Genomic DNA, 18364 nt, shown 5'->3' with positions numbered 1-18364 from the left:
GACGGAGACAGTGCCCCCTCGTCTTTTGATTTGATCTAATCTGAAACAACTTACCACCATATTTTTTGTATGGACCATTCATATATTTAAATAAATTAATCATGTCCCCTCGTAGTCGTCTCTTTTCCAGACTAAATAAATCTAGTTGTTTTAATCTTTCCTCATAACTAAGACCCTCCATACCCCTTATCATTTTTGTGGCTCTACGTTGAACCCTCTCCAGCTCCAGGGCATCCTTTTTATGGACCGGTGCCCAGAACTGGACAGCATATTCCAGGTGAGGCCGAACCAGTGCCTTGTACAGGGGTAATATTACATCCCTATCACGAGAGTCCATACCACTTTTGATACACGACAAGATCCTACTAGCTTTAGAGGCAGCTGATTGACATTGCATGCTGTTATTCAATTTATTTTAAAAAAATCTTATATAAATTTGGTATCCCCTGATCGTACTGATCCAAAAAATAAAGTGGCTGCGTCATTTGTAGCGCACATTAAGGAAGTCCACAAGAAAGGGGCCCAAATGAATTATTTCACAATTTCAGCACATTTAGAATATTTTTCCCAGCCTGCCGGCACACGACAATGAATATTCAATACCATCACTTGGATATACAATTTGTTATGCAGAAAAAAAAGCCTTTATACAGATCTATAGCAAAAAGTTATGGATTTTTGAAGATGGGAGCCAAAAATGTAAACACGAAAAACGAAAAAAACGCAGAGGAAGCCACTTCTCAGGAATAACGGAAACAAATATATCTCCCATCTAATCTTCCATAGGCAAAGAGAAAGTGATGAAGATGTCCACTCCTTCATGGGATATAATGTATCCAATTAGAAAATATTGTGTTGGCTTTGATACAGCCGCCTCACCTCCCTGACGCTTTAATTATGATCAAATCCTAAAATTTCCATACACTTGGCGTCAGCGCTGCCTCCATTACCATAATGAGCCCATTTTCATATATCTCCGAACATACCGGCAATGACTTGCCTGGAATATATTGCTCTTTATGAGCGACTATTAAAATTCTAAATTCATCAAATCCAATTTGTTTTGCCAGAATGTTGATAAATGATGAATTTTACCCAAGTGACACATACAGAACAGCTTGACAAAGCTCCGCGTTAGTTCAATATTTTACACGGATCTTGACAATTGAGGTAATTACAAAGTACGGCATCAGTCCTGCCTACACTGTCATTTCTCACACTGTATTTACAACCACTTACATGAGGTTATTGATGATAAAATTGGAGGCCTTCATCTTCATTCGTTATCTCCAGGCAAGTGACACTTCCCATTCAGATGTGGAGTTGTGGTGTAGGAGCTAATAGCGCTAGACCGTAACATAAAAGTCACATAATATTAAATGCTAAGGTAGGTAAGTGTGTGTTATTCTCTTCCCAGATCTTTCCACGAGACTAAAGAGTGAAAGGAGGACACTTATAGAGACGCTGTACAATGATACAATGTACTTTATACGGCGGGTCACAGGAGTTAGCTTTTAGTTTTCATTGCTTTGCTGAATTTGTGAGAAACATAATAATAATAATAATAATAATAGCACTTTACAAATCATAGGGGACATATACAAATATAATAATAAGCTACAGAGTACAAACAGTCATATGGAACAATAGGAGTCTTACAGTCTTACAGCTTACAGCTTACAGTCTGTGAGGATGAGGGGGTGACACAAGAGCTTACAGTCTATGAGGGGGTGACACAAGAGCTTACAGTCTATGAGGATGAGGGGGTGACACAAGAGCTTACAGTCTATGAGGGGGTTTCACAAGAGCTTACAGTCTATGAGGATGAGGGGGTGACACAAGAGCTTACAGTCTATGAGGATGAGGGGGTGACACAAGAGCTTACAGACTATGAGTATGAGGGGTTACCTAAGAGCTTACAGTCTATGAGGATGAGGGGATGACACAAGAGCTTACAGTCTATGAGGATGAGGGGGTGACATAAGAGCTTACAGTCTATGAGGATGAGGGGTGACACAAGAGCTTACAGTCTATGAGGATGAGGGGGTGACATAAGAGCTTACAGTCTATGAGGATGAGGGGATGACACAAGAGCTTACAGTCTATGAGGATGAGGGGATGACACAAGAGCTTACAGTCTATGAGGATGAGGGGTGACACAAGAGCTTACAGTCTATGAGGATGAGGGGGTGACATAAGAGCTTACAGTCTATGAGGATGAGGGGGTGACATAAGAGCTTACAGTCTATGAGGATGAGGGGGTGACATAAGAGCTTACAGTCTATGAGGATGAGGGGGTGACATAAGAGCTTACAGTCTATGAGGATGAGGGGGCGACACAAGAGCTTACAGTCTATGAGGATGAGGGGGTGACACAAGAGCTTACAGTCTATGAGGATGAGGGGTGACACAAGAGCTTACAGTCTATGAGGATGAGAGGTCAGCATCCAGCACAACCCCAAGACAGCGGGCCTGCTGCCTCGGTGCTGTAGTGATCCCACAGACCGAGATGGAGAGGTCATGGTTGGGTTGGTTAGTAGGTGGTGGAAAGATAAGTAGTTCAGTCTTAGAAAGATTAAGTTTCAAGAAGAGAGAGGACATGATGTCAGAGACAGCAGAGAGACAGTCACTAGTGTTCTGGATTAAGGCAGGGGTGATGTTACGTGCTGAGGTATATAGCCGGGTGTCATCAGCATAAAGATGATACTGGAAACCAAATCTGCTGATAGTTTGTCCAATGGGGGCAGTATAGAGGGAGAAGAGAAGAGGACGGACCTAGGACTGAGCCCTGAGGAACCCCGACAGAGAGGAACAGAAGAAGAGAAAGATCCAGAAAAGGAGACACTAAAAGTGCGGTCAGAGAGATAGGAGGAAAACCAAGAGAGTGCAGTGTCCTTTAGGCCAATGGAGTGAAGCCTCCTGAGGAGATGCTGGTGGTCCACAGTATCAAATGCTGCCGAGAGATCCAGAAGAACAAGGAGAGAATAGTCACCTTTGGATTAAGTAGTGAGGAGATCATTGGAGACTTTAGAAAGAGCAGTTTCAGTGGAATACATAGAGCGGAAACCAGATTGCAGGGGGTCAAGGAGGGAGTTAGCTGAGAGATAGCGGGTGAGTCGAGAATAGACCAGGCGTTCCAGGAGTTTGGAGATGAAAGGGAGGTTAGAAACAATGTATAGGATTAATTTACAATCTAGGTGACGTGTCAGTCAGGTCTGACTAAAGGGATACTCCAAGAAACAAATACTGAAAGGAAATCTACCATCACAATCCATCATGATAAACCAGGGACATCACTCATAGATCCAGACACTGCGACTATGATAAAGTTCTTATATTTGTTATCCATGGCCTCCTTCCTTCTAAAAATCAACTTTTAAAATGATACTAATGAGAAAGAAGGGCTCTCGGGGGTACCAAAGACCATCCAATTTGCAGTTTCACAGGTTGTTACACGGTCTCCCCCTCCCCCCTGCTCTCACAGAACTTCACCCCCTTTAGGCCCTTTGGACATAACATTGCCTGGGTACTTGCTTGTGATTATACATATTGGGGCACATTTACTTACCTGGTCCAGCGAGGTTCCCTGAAAGTGCATTGTCCGACCGTAATGCACTGTGCCGCCATTCACTAAGATCGTGCGCCCGATATCCTGCATGTGCAGAGTTCCTGGTGCATGTAAGAACTTGGTCATGCTGCACTTCGGCCACCTCTGCTGGAGGAATTGCACAAGGAAACAAAGTTTCTGTATATAAAATGTCCGGGAGTTACTGCATAACACTACAGCCGTCCTGTGGTAATGATCGCTGAATCCAGGTGGTCAGGCAGAGCTCAATTGCGCAAGTCTGGCCACCGCTGCCAAAATGTGAGGTGGTCGTATCCGAGAAAGCCATCTCGTTTCTAAGGGACAACATGGCTACATGTATGAGAAATTATCTTCACATAGGAACTTTTTTTTAAAATAACATCCAATTGCAGAAACGTTTACATGTGGTAAATGAATTAAATTTAAATGCCCAGATGGGAATACCCCTTTAAGTACTTTTTATTTTTATTAAGTTGTTTGGTAGTTGTTATGTATTCTCATCTTTTTTTGGTGGATGAGCCAGAAGGGCTCTGGGGGTTGTTACTAGAGCCCATCCAATTTGCAGTTTCACAGGTTGTTACACTGGTCTCCTCATCCCCCCTGCTCTCCCAGCACATCACAGTGTGACCAAGGCCTGGATTATAGGGGGAACTCCAGGGGCACGCCCCGGGGCTCCCACCAGCGATGTCGGACAGTCATCTCACCGGTGTCTATCTCTGGAAAAGATGCTGAGCAGCGAAGCAAACACGGCACACATGCGCCTGCCTATTCTGCAGCATCATGCTTTTCAGGAGCTGTGTTGCATGCAGTGACACCTGACCCCCATCCCCCCTCCTCCTCAGTACCTAACACTGGTTGGCTGAACTGGTTGCCAGCAAAGTCTGAACCCATCAGTATTATATTTACTTCCTCATTGACCACTCAGAGCGAACTCTCAGGGAAGCAGTGGCCCTTGGGACTGGCGACTAGGACTAGTAGTCAGTACTACTGCCACTGTGCCTGCCGGGCCAGCTGCTAGGCTAATGTATAAGGAGGAGAAAATGTTAAATATTAATGATAATTTAGAATAGTAACGTGCACCACTGTCTGGGCTACATTCACTGAGGACCCCCACCAGATTTTGGGCCCAGGGGGCCTCCACCTACCTTAATCCACTGTTGAAACTGCTGCAGCCTGCAACTTTACTGCGGCAGCGGGTGTGCACATGTCAATGTGCCATTACAGCTAAGACTCTGTATAGAAAGAGACCAGCAGTGTCTGATGGTGGACGAATGGGTCTCAGTGAGGTCATATAGACCTTTTTTGTAAATCGTCTTCCTGATGGTGGACGCCCCACACAGAACTGGAATGGGTGGGTATAGCTTGCGGGTTATATTAATATCCCACCAGACTCTATATTTATAAACCCCCCATCCCTGGTAGCCACTTTAAAAAATAAAGATAGAATATAGATAAAATATAGATGGGAGTACAATGGGGCCCACTAGAGGAATAGATTTTTAGGCCCACTGGATCTTCAGAACATGATTCAATGCAGATCTAAATGCAGGCTACCTATTTGAATAGGTGTAATATGTGCAGCTACTGTAATATTACTAATAAATCCATCTCTGTTGCTGTACAGGCGGCCATTCAGCATCTAAGTAGTAGTCCCGGCCAGTATACAGCATATCATCTCCCAGCTGCTGGGAACGGTGTATAGAAATGATCCAAGCCCTGTTCTGGTTGAATTGTGCTTCACAATAATAGTTAACTGCAATGTGTGAACACATTAACACCCAATATTATGTCATCAGCCGAGTGTGTGCCGGCTGCCAGATGGATCAATATTTTATCCTATTTTAGATGATGTTGTCAGTAATAATGGCTACTTTCCTGATACTTAGAGTAGCTCACACACAGAATCTTCTCTTTAAAATGACACCAAAGCATGTATCTAGGTCTTATAGAACTGAAGATTGGGACATCTGAAGTGACACTTCCCTTGCAGCCCCAAACTTAACTCCAATCAGATAAAAACTGCCCCTTCTCTGCTCATTTTTACATGACTTTGGAGGAGATTTTTTTTTAATTGGTAAATGGATGAGACTGTACATAAAAGAGGGGGTTGGTAGTGAAAAGGGTAAAAATTGGGTGACCGAATCCCCTTAAAAAATACTGGGGGGGATGTTCATGCAGTGCATTATATGCAGTAGACAATTCACACTAAAGTGATCAATAAAATATTGTAACTAATGAGAATGAATCTCTTTTGACTACAACAAATCAAATTAATAATAGACAGACACGTACATGTGGTTTGGGTTTTATACTTTATAGTTAGTTATAAATGTGACATAATACGGCCGGGTTATAGTCGTTCATGTCTCCGCTACTGCTAATCCCGCCACTCCATTTACATTCCTTGTTATTTATAGGATCAGAGGGGAAATGCTGCCATCTGCTGGAATGCATTCAAAACTGCATGGCTATTAGTTTTAAAGGGAACCTACCACCACAAATCTACCTATAAAGGTAGATTGGGTGGTAGGTGGATCAATGGGACGTGAGGATAGCCCTTTTAAGGGCTAATCCTCACGTCCCCGCACTTTTTTTATAACGTTTATTAGATATATATTCAAATTTACTTATGCGGCTACTGGGGCGTGGTAGCCTCTTTTCCCCTCCTACTCACCCATCTTCGGCGCGCAGCTACGCAATCCTGCCGTCTGCGCATGCGCAGAAGAGCAGGCCCGCGCCTGCGCGGTCACTGCTCCGAAACAGGCGTGGGCCTGCTCTTCTGCGCATGCGCCGAAGATGGGTGAGTAGGAGGGGAAAAGAGGCTACCGGGGCGTGGAGTAGCCGCCTCGTGTAACCTCAGATGCGGCTACTCCACGCCCCAGTAGCCGCATAAGTAAATTTGAATATATATCTAATAAAAGTTATCAAAAAAGTGCGGGGACGTGAGGATTAGCCCTTAAAAGGGCTATCCTCACGTCCCATTGATCCACCTACCACCCAATCTACCTTTATAGGTAGATTTGTGGTGGTAGGTTCCCTTTAAAAAAAAAAACTAAAGACCGGACTAAATAATTGCACTAAATTTAACGTCAACTGCAACTGTTTTCTACAAGATACAAGTAATGAAATGAATGAAAGAAAGAATGGAAGTGGTGAACACAACGTGTGAGAGGAAATGCTGCTCATCATAAGAACACCTGACACCCAGTCCCCTGAAGGCTATTCCCACCTACATCTGGACACCCATATATACTTTGTCGGACCTGAAGAAGGGAACTCGTAGACCACCAAATAAAACAATTCATCGTCACTTGCTGCATCACCTGGGTCCCAAACCAGGTTGGATATTGACACGATACCAGAATCAACCACAGAGACTCATCCAACAACATTCTGGTCATACAAGACCATATGGAGATTCCAGCATCTTACACCTATTCGCACCCTACTTCGCCTGTTATTTTACCTGTATAGGTGAATAGGTACAAGCACATATATTAAAGAGGTACCGTATTTTTCGGACGATAAGGCACACAAAAAATCTTTAGATCTTCTCAGAAATCAAAGGTGCGCCTTATAGTCCAGTGTGCCTTATATATGAACCGTACTTACAGACAACAGCTGCCATAAACTGTGCACAGGTCTGCCACCTGCTGGTCATTCATCCTTATAATCAGGTGCGCATCATAATCGGGTATGCCTTATATATGAACCTAAACTTATTAGCAGGCATTTATTGATGGTGCGCCTTATAATCTGGTGCGCCTTATAGTCTGAAATATATAATACTTTGGACACAACACTCTGCTGTTACTGAAAGTGCCAGAGACAGACCTGCCGCTCCATTCATTTGAGGTCTGTGGTGGTTCCAAAGCTTGTATCCATCTCTGTAGATGGGAATTCTAGTTACAACAACATATCCTCTTTTAGACATGTACAGGCAGTCCCCGGGTTACGTACAAGAAAGGGTCCGGAGGTTTGTTCTTAAGTTGAATTTGTAATTTGTAATTACAAAAACTGGATGGTTATGATTTTCCATTTTACTCATTAAAATATTCAGCAATCCTTCTAAGATCCAAAGTTAGAATGGATATTTTTAATAATCATGGAAGCAAGTGGTGGGCTTTTAGGCTAGTGGAGGGGGGAAAAAAAATTATATTATAATATATAAATATATATAATATATCTGTGTGTGTGTGTTTGTGTAAAAATATGGTGTGTCTAAAAGTCTGTATACAAATACATAATCATTAAATATTCTACGTGCAAAAACCAATAGAATTTACTTAATACAAAAATATATATTTCTGAAAAACACAGAATAAATAACGCTGAATGACAGAATAGAATGTGTTTTCTGTACGTACAAAACTGTACAAGACGTGAATAGTAACATCAGTGACATAACCACAGATCGCTATAAAATCTCCTGTAAAATCAGATGTAATGTCTCCAGCTCCTCTGGCTGACTCCTGGACATTTTCTTCTTAATATACTGGATCTCCACCTTCCCAGAGGCTTTGCCCAAAGCCAGAGCCATGAGATTATTGTTCTTTTCTGGTTCTCCGAAAACCGCCAAACTCAGCACCCTGGGGAGATCAGGAAGAATAAGGTGTTACATTACCAGACCATGAGGCTATTAGTCACAATCAGTCTTGAGCGGACCCAAATGTTCAGGTTTGTAGCCAATTTTTGCGAGTTCGGTTCTCCGAGACCCAACACTGAAGTAGAAGTTTTGGTAAGGGTTCGGGTCAACCCCCCTCATCTTTAAAATCTTCATTTCCCTATGAGCGAATTTTGCCAACACCATTTAAACAACTTATTCCTGTGAATGGTGCCAGAACCAATAGCGGGTACTAAAGGTTGGGGTTCAGTAACTGAACCTGGACGGGTATTTTAAATTCCAAGCTGCCCCACTCGAATTCTTACAGGTAGCTTGTCGCTAGTCACTAACTTTTCAAACACTTCACAAAAATAAACTTTACCGACAAACATATAAAAACCCCTTGTAGCAGCCCCGGCACCTGAATAATATCTTTAGGCTGGTTAACAAGAAGAGTCTTTGTTACAACAAACTCGCTCTGTGCACTTTCAAGATTTACCGGACCGAACCCAGAATCACTGACCTGAACTCAGCAAGTCCGCTCAGTTTAGCAATTCAAGGTTCATTCCTGTAAATCCTACAAGCACAGGGCCGAACCAGGAATAAAGAGCAGGTCATTATCATTTTGTGGCCCATTATGCACAAATCTCTAAACATATCGGGAAGATTTACCAGAGTGCCCGCTGCTGGATCATGAATCCAGAGATCTAGAAAACCGTGAGGAAGGGTCCTTTGTCCCTTCATTCTTCAGATCAGCAAGGGTCCGTAAGATGTGCTTTAACTAATGATATAGCATATTCTGAAAATACGCCTTTTATCCACATATTCTCCCATGAGCAAAACAATGTAAGTGGAGGTACTAATCCTGCAGATCATGGTGGGGTATGTTAGGGGCAGAGTATTCGCAGACATGTCCATATGACTTGCTGTATTATACACATCTCTTTCCAGACATTGTATCACCATCGTCATCACTCTGACACATAGTGACACCCTACGGCAAAGTCCCCAGACGTTACTCAGTCAGAAGAAAACAAACTGCATCTTTTATTTGCTTCTTTATGTCTACATTTTTTTTTCTAGCTTTGATGTAACCTGATGTTTACTTACGGGTCAGGCATAATGGATTCCTTGGCTATTGGATGCAAATCATTCTGTGACAAATCCCATATGTAGATGGAAGATGCTGCATCTAGGACGAAAAAGACGGTAGGCCTGGTGAAGGACCATTGTAGGGCGGTAATAGATTGGCCATTAGTGCTGTCATTCCACTGCTGGGCCGGGAACTCTGTGCTCATTGTGTGTAACCGTATGGAGCCATCCGAGCATCCTGCCTGAAGAAGGAAAGCATAGAGAAAAATTATTATTTATGTTATACAATGACATAGACAGCATCCTTATCTCATGTTTTGGGCTCTGTTTATATATGGGACATGAACATGAGGTCAGGGTATGTCACATGGTACATACATACCAAAAATGCAGCTGCACCACATGGTGAAAAATCAATGGCTGTGACCTGTGATGGCCGGAGCTTGCTGTGCATAGATGTGTACTGCATGGGGGGTTCAATCAGTCCATAACGTGTACCATGAGTTACTAAACCCTATAAAAAATGCATAGGAAGTTATAAAAGAACCGACAAATGTACAATAAATCAAATGAAAGAAAATAAATATCACAATAACAAATGCAACAGAATATTTGATAATGTGTACAGAATCAATGGAGACAATCATGGTCACTAAACAGGAACTCAGGGGCAATCAGAGGATCATATGCTGCCCCCTGCAGGGGAAAGCTGGTATTTATATGGCATCCAAATGTTGGTATATCTTGACTTATTGTGACTAAGACAATATAATAATTTAAATGGACAATGTGCAATGCCTAACATTCCCTGTAGTGGCACTGGTGGGAAACTTAACACTTGCTTCCAGGGTTCAACAATGAAAACAGGTAATTGCTGGGGGTAGCAGCCTGGAGACACTTGTGATCCGATAACTCTCAAGGGACCCTTCACACTGCACACACTTGTCCAAGCCAGAGAATTATTATCAAAGGGGTTGGCCACAATTACCAAAGTTTATCAGGGTAAGAACAACCTCCTAATAGGGTAATCTATACCTTATCTACCCTGGTAAACTTTCCACTTATGTCTTTATAATTTGCGGGTCAAATGGCCCCCTGCTAATGACGTCCAGTGTCCTGTGGCACTTTCAGCGGGTCAGGGTGTTGAATGCCGACTCACGATCACGCCTCTCCTGTCAACACCACCGCCATGACACTGGTTGGAGGAGATCATTGGCACCACTTCCAACCAGTGACATGGAAGTAGTGTTCAGGGAGAAGGTGTGGATAAAGTATTAAGTACAGGTTACAGCTTTACCCCCTGATGTGCCATAGGACACTGGATATCACCAAAAGTACCAAAAGCTATCACCGAAGGGTCACGTACAGCTCGTACAGGTACAAGGTGTATTTTACAAGGGTAAGCCCAATATCGGTGACACGATTAGGGGATTGTACTTGACTGGAAAACTTTAGTATTTGTGGTCTACCCCTTTAACATTATATGAAGACTAGACATTCCATCAAATCTGCAAATATTCTGTAACTCACAATATCAGTCCCAATCACAAAATGATTGAAGTCCCCAGGAAGAAACTTGATGTTCAGAGTCTGTGGGCTCCCCAGCATTAGAACATCTTTGTGAAAGAATCTAGAAAACAAAATGACAAACGTGTAAAGAAGAACGGCTTGTGATACTTTTGCAAAATAAATAATACAAAAAAATGACAAATAAATGGAAGAATCCTTACACTTGCATAGAATATAGGGAACACCACAAAACCTTACCCCTGCCATAGAGAAGGAAGATTTGATAGAGACAGTAAAATACACTGTTATCTAGACCTGACTTGGCCTTATGGGAAGAAGCAAATTCACAGTTGGGTGGATGATGTCTCCTAACCCCTTCATACATTAGAATAGAATACAGAGGAGGACACTTACCTGTCACCGAGGTGTATAGATGAGCTGTGTATGAGCTTGACTTTCCCTCCAGGGATTAAACCTAGACACACAGGTACATATTCAGTATCACAGAATACACAGAAAATGTAGAATCACAAAAAATGTAGAAAAAAAAATGTATGGCTAACTTCACACTTGACCATTTACAGAAATTCTGTTTTTTTCATGCATTAATAACAAATGTGTAACAAAAGATAAACAAAGGTCCATTACAGTCTATGGGGGAATAGAAGACCATCCCATTCACCTTACATTCTTAGTTTCCATTACGGCCTCCTTAAACGGAATCTGTCATCAGGATTTGACATTTCTACAAGATGACAGGCTCCAATAGCCTTTCATATCATAAGGGTAGTACAGGTGGTTCCCTACTTAAGGACACCTGACGTACAGACGACCCCTAGTTAAAGACGGACCCCCTCTGCCCACTGGTAAGCTCTCTGGATGCTTTACTATATTCCTAGATTGTAAAAATTGGCTTAAAAGTGTCTGTAATGAAGCTTTATTGATAATCCTTGTTCCCCTTACAGCTAAAAATTTTGAAACTCTAATTGCCACTGGGACAAAAAAAAATAATCAAGGCATCTTCCATCATCCCCCCTCCCTCATGTCTGCAGGAGATTTTTTTGCAGCTGTCAGCTCACATAGGCATGTGGAAGCAAGGATGATGGAGAATGACTTGGTGCATTGAAAGATTGATTACAAAACGCAGTACAGGCAGTCCCCGGGTTACATACAAGATAGGGTCTGGAGGTTTGTTCTTAAGTTGAATTTGTATGTAAGTCGAAACTGTATATTTTATAATGGAAGTTCTAGACAATTTTTTTTCTTTTGCCCCAGTGACAATTGGAGTTTCAAAATTTTTGGTGTAATTGGACCAAGAATTATCAATAAAGCTTCATTACAGACATCTTACAGCTGATCATTGCAGTCTGGGACTATAGTAAAGCATCCAGAGAGCTTCACCAGAGGTCACAGTGGGCAGAGGGGTCCGTCTGTAACTATGGGTTGTCTGTAAGTCGGGTGTCCTTAAGTAGGGGACCGCCTGTATTGCACTCATGATAGAAAAGGACCATCATCAGGCAGAAATGTCAAACCCTGATGACAGCTTCCCTTTAAAGGAAACCTACCACTGCTAATGGTAGGTATTAGCTGTAAACACCGGGCACCAGCTCAGGATGAGCTGGTGCCGGAGCTTACCTTTGCTAGTGTTTTAAAACCGCTATATCGCATTTAAACACACGGCCGCGCGCAGCGCCGAAGCTGCTAGCAAAGGTAAACACTATCAAAGGTAAGCTCCGGCACCAGCTCACCCTGAGCTGGTGCCCGGTGTTTACAGCTAATACCTACCATTACCAGTGGTAGGTTTCCTTTAAATGGAGATTGTGATGGAAAGTGTGAACTAGGCCCAACTCTAATAATTTAGTAACTTACCCAAGTCACTTTGAGAGCCGGCAAGGTCAACTTTTCTTAGCTCTACCACGACCTGCGGTCACAAACAATAAAAGTAATGTAACATTAATATAACATTTTTACATGAAAAGCAAAGACACTATCTTTGTATAGAGGGGCTAAGTAATTTTAAGCATAGTGTGAGTAGAAAGCAGATACAACTTGTTCCAGGTTGCACCCCCTATGAAGGATCTCCATACTGCCCCAAAAACAGTCTCTCCCATTTATTTCTGCTTAACTTAGGCTAGAGTATTTGTTAACTTGCCCATGGTGACATGATTTCTAAATTTTACTCTATGGGGCTCATTTACTTAGGGTCTGTGGACCACACAAATGTCGGATATTCAGCCGATTTCGGATTAGCGCCGCATTTAAAAGGGTATTGTGTCGCACGCAACCAGATTTTGGCGCAATCGCGCCGGCTTTCATGCGACACAAGTCGGGGGGGGCGGGCCGTCGGACGATCCGACGGATTCGGACAAACCGCGGGATTTAACTTATAAATTGTGTCACCAAGCACTTACATGCATCGGGAGGAAGATGGTGAACTCCGGCGGACCTAATCAGGGAAGTGACGCATTCAGCAAGTCGGGCGCACGATGTAAGTGAATGGCTCCACAGTGCATTATCGTAGGACAATGCACTTTGGGATCTCATCCGGACCGGGTAAGTAAAAGTGCCCCTATGTGTTCCCTATTACATGCACAAGAAACTCCTGAATGATGGATTGGTCCAAGCCAAATCTACAGTTACGAATAATAATTAGAGAGGTTCCTAAAACACAGTTATAGATTAGGAGCCTCCCTGACTGTATATTTATGGTATAGAGAATATTGATGGAGAAGGAAATCACAGTGCACTCCCAGCTAGCACAGATGCTCTTGTCTCTAAATGTACATGTCAAGCTGTGCTGAAACATTATGGGATTAATAGCAAAGTAGAAAGGAAGAGAATCAGAGGAGAGGTTGCACTGCAAAGAATAGGTGCAGTAGGTATAAAATATGTACATTGTGTTATGTTCATTCTGCCAAGTTTCCGCTACATTAAATTCCAGAATGAATAAAGTTATGGCCACATATGTGCATTTACTGTCTATGGGACTGGGTCGGAGATAGCTTATTAGATTGTTTTATAAGAAGAAGCTGCTTCTTGGGTCTGGCTAGTACAATGCCACCGCTTATGTGCCCCACGATCAGGAAAACTGGGCTGTACTACTGATCAGGGAATACGACCGCTACCAGACATAGTAGATGAAACATTTTAGGAAATCAAAAGGAACATCAAGGGGACCGCATAAAAAGTAGATCAGCAATATCTGAAAGTTTTTTTTCAGATGGCTTTTTCGATTTACTTACCCATAAAATAAGTTGCCCGCTTTCATCTAGAGAAGCCACTTGAAATGACAAACCTGACATCTCTGAAAAAGAATGATAAAAATATTCACATCAAATGTAAGCAGATATCACAAAGGGAAAACACTTTGCAAATAAGACAAATGGAAAGATAAAGGCAGGAATGATAAAGATCTTGCTCTTGATAAAAAAAAATGTGTGGCAAACTTAATAAAAGGGCAAACTTAAACATAAAATGATAAATCTGGTGTAGTTTAAAGGGGTTGTACCAACTTTGAAAGTTATCCACCCCTGTGCACACCACGCTGATTGGTGATGGTTCGACAGCTGGGACACCAATGATAAGAATGGGAACCCACTGTTGGAGATCTGAGGTAGGCGAGTATCCAGCTTAGCCCACTCATGAAAACTGGCCCATACATTGGTTCGATTTCACAGATTGCACACCATGCATAGCATGGAGTCCTTGAATTATTCAGAAGTATGATACAAGGATTTCCTGTAGGTTGGCAGAACTGCAGCACTGGAACTGTATTAACCTTTAAAAAGGAAACCTTAATGGAGAGGGGTGAGGAGCGCAGGTCCTCTTCTTGCTTTGGATGCTCCAATGCCTCTTCAGGTCCTCCGGCTCCTCTTTGGGTCACCACGCAATGCCAGCGGCACACAAACAATGACACTGGCAAGCGGCTGACGTCATTCTGTGTGCAGTGGACCCGAAGAGAAGCTGAATGACCCAAAGAGGACACAAAGGACCCAGAGGCACTGGAGCATCTGAAGCAAGAAGAAGACCTGCGCAAGGCGTCGGAAAGGCGAGTATAGTGTTAATTTTTTATTTAAGGCTTGGCATACTCGGGGCAGGGGCTGGACAGCCATAGACACTGGGGGCAGGGGCTGGCAGGCTTTATACTGGGGGGGCAGAGGCTGGCAGGCTATATACTGGGGGGGGCAGAGGCTGGCTAGCTGTGTTAAAATTAGGTACCTCAGCTTATTCTCGACCATATACGGTATGTTTTGTTTTTTTACAATTTTTTCAGGGTGTTCCAACTTTGAATGTTATCCCCAATACACAGGAGACGGGATAACTTCGAAATTGGAAAGACCCCTTTAACATTAAAGCACAACATTTCAACACAATTCTTTTTATTCAGATGAAGACTGCAAGATGAAACTGTACCTTCAGGGGAAGACAAAGAAGAAATCCCAGGATTCATGGTCTCTGTACTAGGGACGGGTTCAATGGCCTTCACTGAACGCGTGTGACTCACTTGACTAAATATTCCATCTGCAAAGAACAGATATATAAGTATTATACAATAATATGAGAGTACTGAACAGCTTACTAATAACAGGGGGCATATAATGCATAAAAGCTTATGGTCTCCCCTACAAGAAGAGTATAAAGGACATGTAGAATCATTTTACATAATGCATTCATAATAACATGGGAATGACCAGCCAACCAGTTATTGGATACTGACATTAGAGGATATAAGAATCAGGCGAGATGGATTTGTCTTCAGGACATAAACTACTTCCAGAGAGGAACAGGAGCGTTATTCTCTCCACCCATGAACACTTAATCACTCCAAGCGTGCATGTGTACAGGGGGTTAGGAAGAGTTACTTGGAGCTAAAAACTGAATTTTTTGTGCCAACTGCCAGGGAAACAGAGATGGCAGTGAAAACTTTGGATTATTGATATGATATCAACATGGTTTATTTAAAGGGAAACTGTCATCAGCAATTTTCCAGTATATTGTCAAGCGCTGTGACACCTTCTAGTTTCTGTTTCTTTCATGGACTTTGGTGGTGGCATCATCCAGAAAATCAAATTTGAAGTGAAATTTGAGAGTAAATTGTTTGTATAAAACGTCAAGGAGGCGGAGAGTTTAACACTAAAGTCAAGGTGGACAGCTCTGAACGCCTCCTCCTCTGTGATTGACATTATGCATCAGATTTAGGCACATCTGTTTAGTGATGCCTCAACCATTAATGCAGTGACCATCAATTACAGCTTTACCAATTTTACCAATTTACATCTCACTTCTAAGTTGATTTTGTGGATGATGCCACTGCAATGGGTCAGAAATAAAACACGATCTAAAAGGTGCTTAGCTGCAACATACTGGTAGTGGTTTAATAGGTCAATTTCTGCCTACAGGTCCCCTTTAAGGCAGTCAGCTATAAAATACTTAGAGTACTAACCTGTAGAAAAAGTAGCAGATCTAAAGGTCCAATTGTTGTCTTCTAGCCTCCTAGTCTGATGCATGCTGGAGTCCTCCCGTAAATCCCATACCAAGACAGAACCGTCCATTGTACCCGCAAAGACCAGAGATGCCTTCCCCGGGCTGAAACAGCAACATCTGACCTATAAAAATTCCAACAAGTCTATCTAAGAAAATGTAGACAATAATATATGAAAAGCTAAGCCTGATTCAGTGGCGAGTTACAAAGACTTGCATATCTGAAGCTGAATAGAGACAATGGGGACATTTAACAGTGCTTGCATGCAAGTTTTCTTGTGCTTAAAGGATAGGGCCTAACTTGTGGGGGTCTCAGTGATGAGACCTGTGGGGGTCTCAGTGATGAGACCCCCACAGATCACGAAAAAGAGGGGTCCGATGGGGTCCCACGTATCATAATCGTACCCCTCGTGGCTCCGGGAGAGTAATGAAGCAGAGAGCTGCGCACGACCCTTCTGTTCCATACATTTCAATGGAGATGGCAGAAATTGCAGAGCACCGTGTTCACCAATCTCCGTCAGCTCCATAGAAATAATCGCAATTCCTTGCAAATTTCCTCCTTTACACTTCCAAGTGGGCGTGGAGGGTTGTGAAGGGTGGCTTGCCTGGTGGCAGAGAGGGTCATCTCAGGGTGATCCTGGCCGCGCCTGTGCACTCACTATAGCGTGCAAAAATTCAAGCCCAAACTAATGTATTTTGTACAGCTATAGGGTGGGGCTTATATCATACGCCGGCGCAAAGTCTCTGGATGGGAAATCTCGGAGATTAGTTCAGGGAAAAATAAGGAATCTGTAATGTGGACAAACTCTCTACCATTATAAAATATTGTGTGAAAGGAGAAAAATAAACACACAGAACTTACAGGGACAAAAACAACAATGTTTTCTTACCTCAGACTCGCACGTGAGGATTTTTTGAGGAGTAGAGGGCTGCCATATATTCCATACACAGATGATGTACTTATCCCAGAGACTGGTAGACTCAGGGCTGTTGCCTAATCCATGCGCAGTAAGTAGCAGGTGTCTCTGTGCCTCTGAAAACTGCATCTGGTATACACTACGACCTAGAAAGCCATAAAGAGTATAGCGTTTATGTTATCATGGATTCATCCCAAGACTTATGGGTTTATAAAGATAGATCATTCTGTCAAACATTGCTCTTCTATCTGTGAAGCTCAACGGAATTTGATGCCGCTATATAAATAAAGATTATTATTATATCTACATCACACATGTCACATATTTTACACAGTTTATTTGTTTTGTATAGAAAATGTGCAGTCTAATACAGTGGTAGTATAGTGCATGAGACTTATCCAAATCAAATATACACTCTAGGAGAAAAAAAATCAGCAACAGAAGTGGCTTTCTGCAGCAGGGTCATAATCCGCATCATGTCCTTTATCTGTAGCAGATCCCTTGCAGAATACAACTTTTGCAATGCAAAGAAAGGTCAAGCTCTGCCCCACAGCGACAGCAAAATTGAGGCGTAAAGATTATTTAGGCTTGTTTCTGATGTTCACGGAATGGTTGCAAGGTTATCACTGTAGTAACTTCTACACCCCATATGCTACGTTTTCAGATAGCCTAAAGGTCTCTGTACACGTTGCAGAATGGCTGCAGGATTTACCCCAGCGCTAATCCTGCTGCCATTGCCCAAGCAACAGAAACCAGACAAAATCCCCTTGTTTCTAATGTGAATCTTAGCGCATTTCTGCCGCTGTTGGAGGTCAACTTTTGCATTGCAAAGGTCGATTTCCCCAAACTGATCCTCAGCAATAAGTTCCTCGTCATTTATTTGCTGCCGTTGAAGACTTACCACGGAAAGGAGATGTAGAATTTTTATGCATTGTGTGTGTGATGTCAGTTCCCTACACTATAATTCTACCATATCAAGCTGCGTTTTTTCAGCAATGTGTGAAGAAACTGTAATAGTTATATAACTGCATATAAAATGCCCATTGTCTCCACTAAATCAATGGACGTTTTAAAGGATCCATTAGACTTACATCATTATCGTTTTTGTGACAGAAGTCAATAGGCTAAGTGCGAACATAGGTGCGAATTGGGCCTAATGGAGATAGTCCATTGTTG

The 18364-nt window shown here is 42.5% G+C and overlaps 1 protein-coding gene across 1 annotated transcript in view; it reads right to left on the bottom strand.

Moving 5' to 3' along the window:
* Positions 1–7867: 7867 nt before the first annotated feature.
* DYNC2I1 (dynein 2 intermediate chain 1) overlaps positions 7868–18364 on the bottom strand; it is a 28082-nt gene continuing 17585 nt past the window's right edge. Inside the window, exons 14-23 of the mRNA XM_072153973.1 lie at positions 17162–17334; positions 16234–16396; positions 15204–15311; positions 14033–14094; positions 12660–12711; positions 11205–11265; positions 10812–10911; positions 9664–9795; positions 9300–9523; positions 7868–8175 (exon numbers count right to left, since the gene is read on the bottom strand). Coding sequence (XP_072010074.1) covers positions 8004–8175; positions 9300–9523; positions 9664–9795; positions 10812–10911; positions 11205–11265; positions 12660–12711; positions 14033–14094; positions 15204–15311; positions 16234–16396; positions 17162–17334 — 1247 coding nt within the window. The 3' untranslated portion in view covers positions 7868–8003. The remainder of the gene's footprint in view (positions 8176–9299; positions 9524–9663; positions 9796–10811; positions 10912–11204; positions 11266–12659; positions 12712–14032; positions 14095–15203; positions 15312–16233; positions 16397–17161; positions 17335–18364) is intronic.

Source organism: Engystomops pustulosus, chromosome 5 (genome assembly GCF_040894005.1).
Source record: "Engystomops pustulosus chromosome 5, aEngPut4.maternal, whole genome shotgun sequence".
NCBI classification, from domain to species: Eukaryota; Metazoa; Chordata; class Amphibia; order Anura; family Leptodactylidae; genus Engystomops; species Engystomops pustulosus.
Note: the sequence above shows the minus strand (reverse complement) of the source record. Positions and strands in the feature narration are given on the sequence as shown.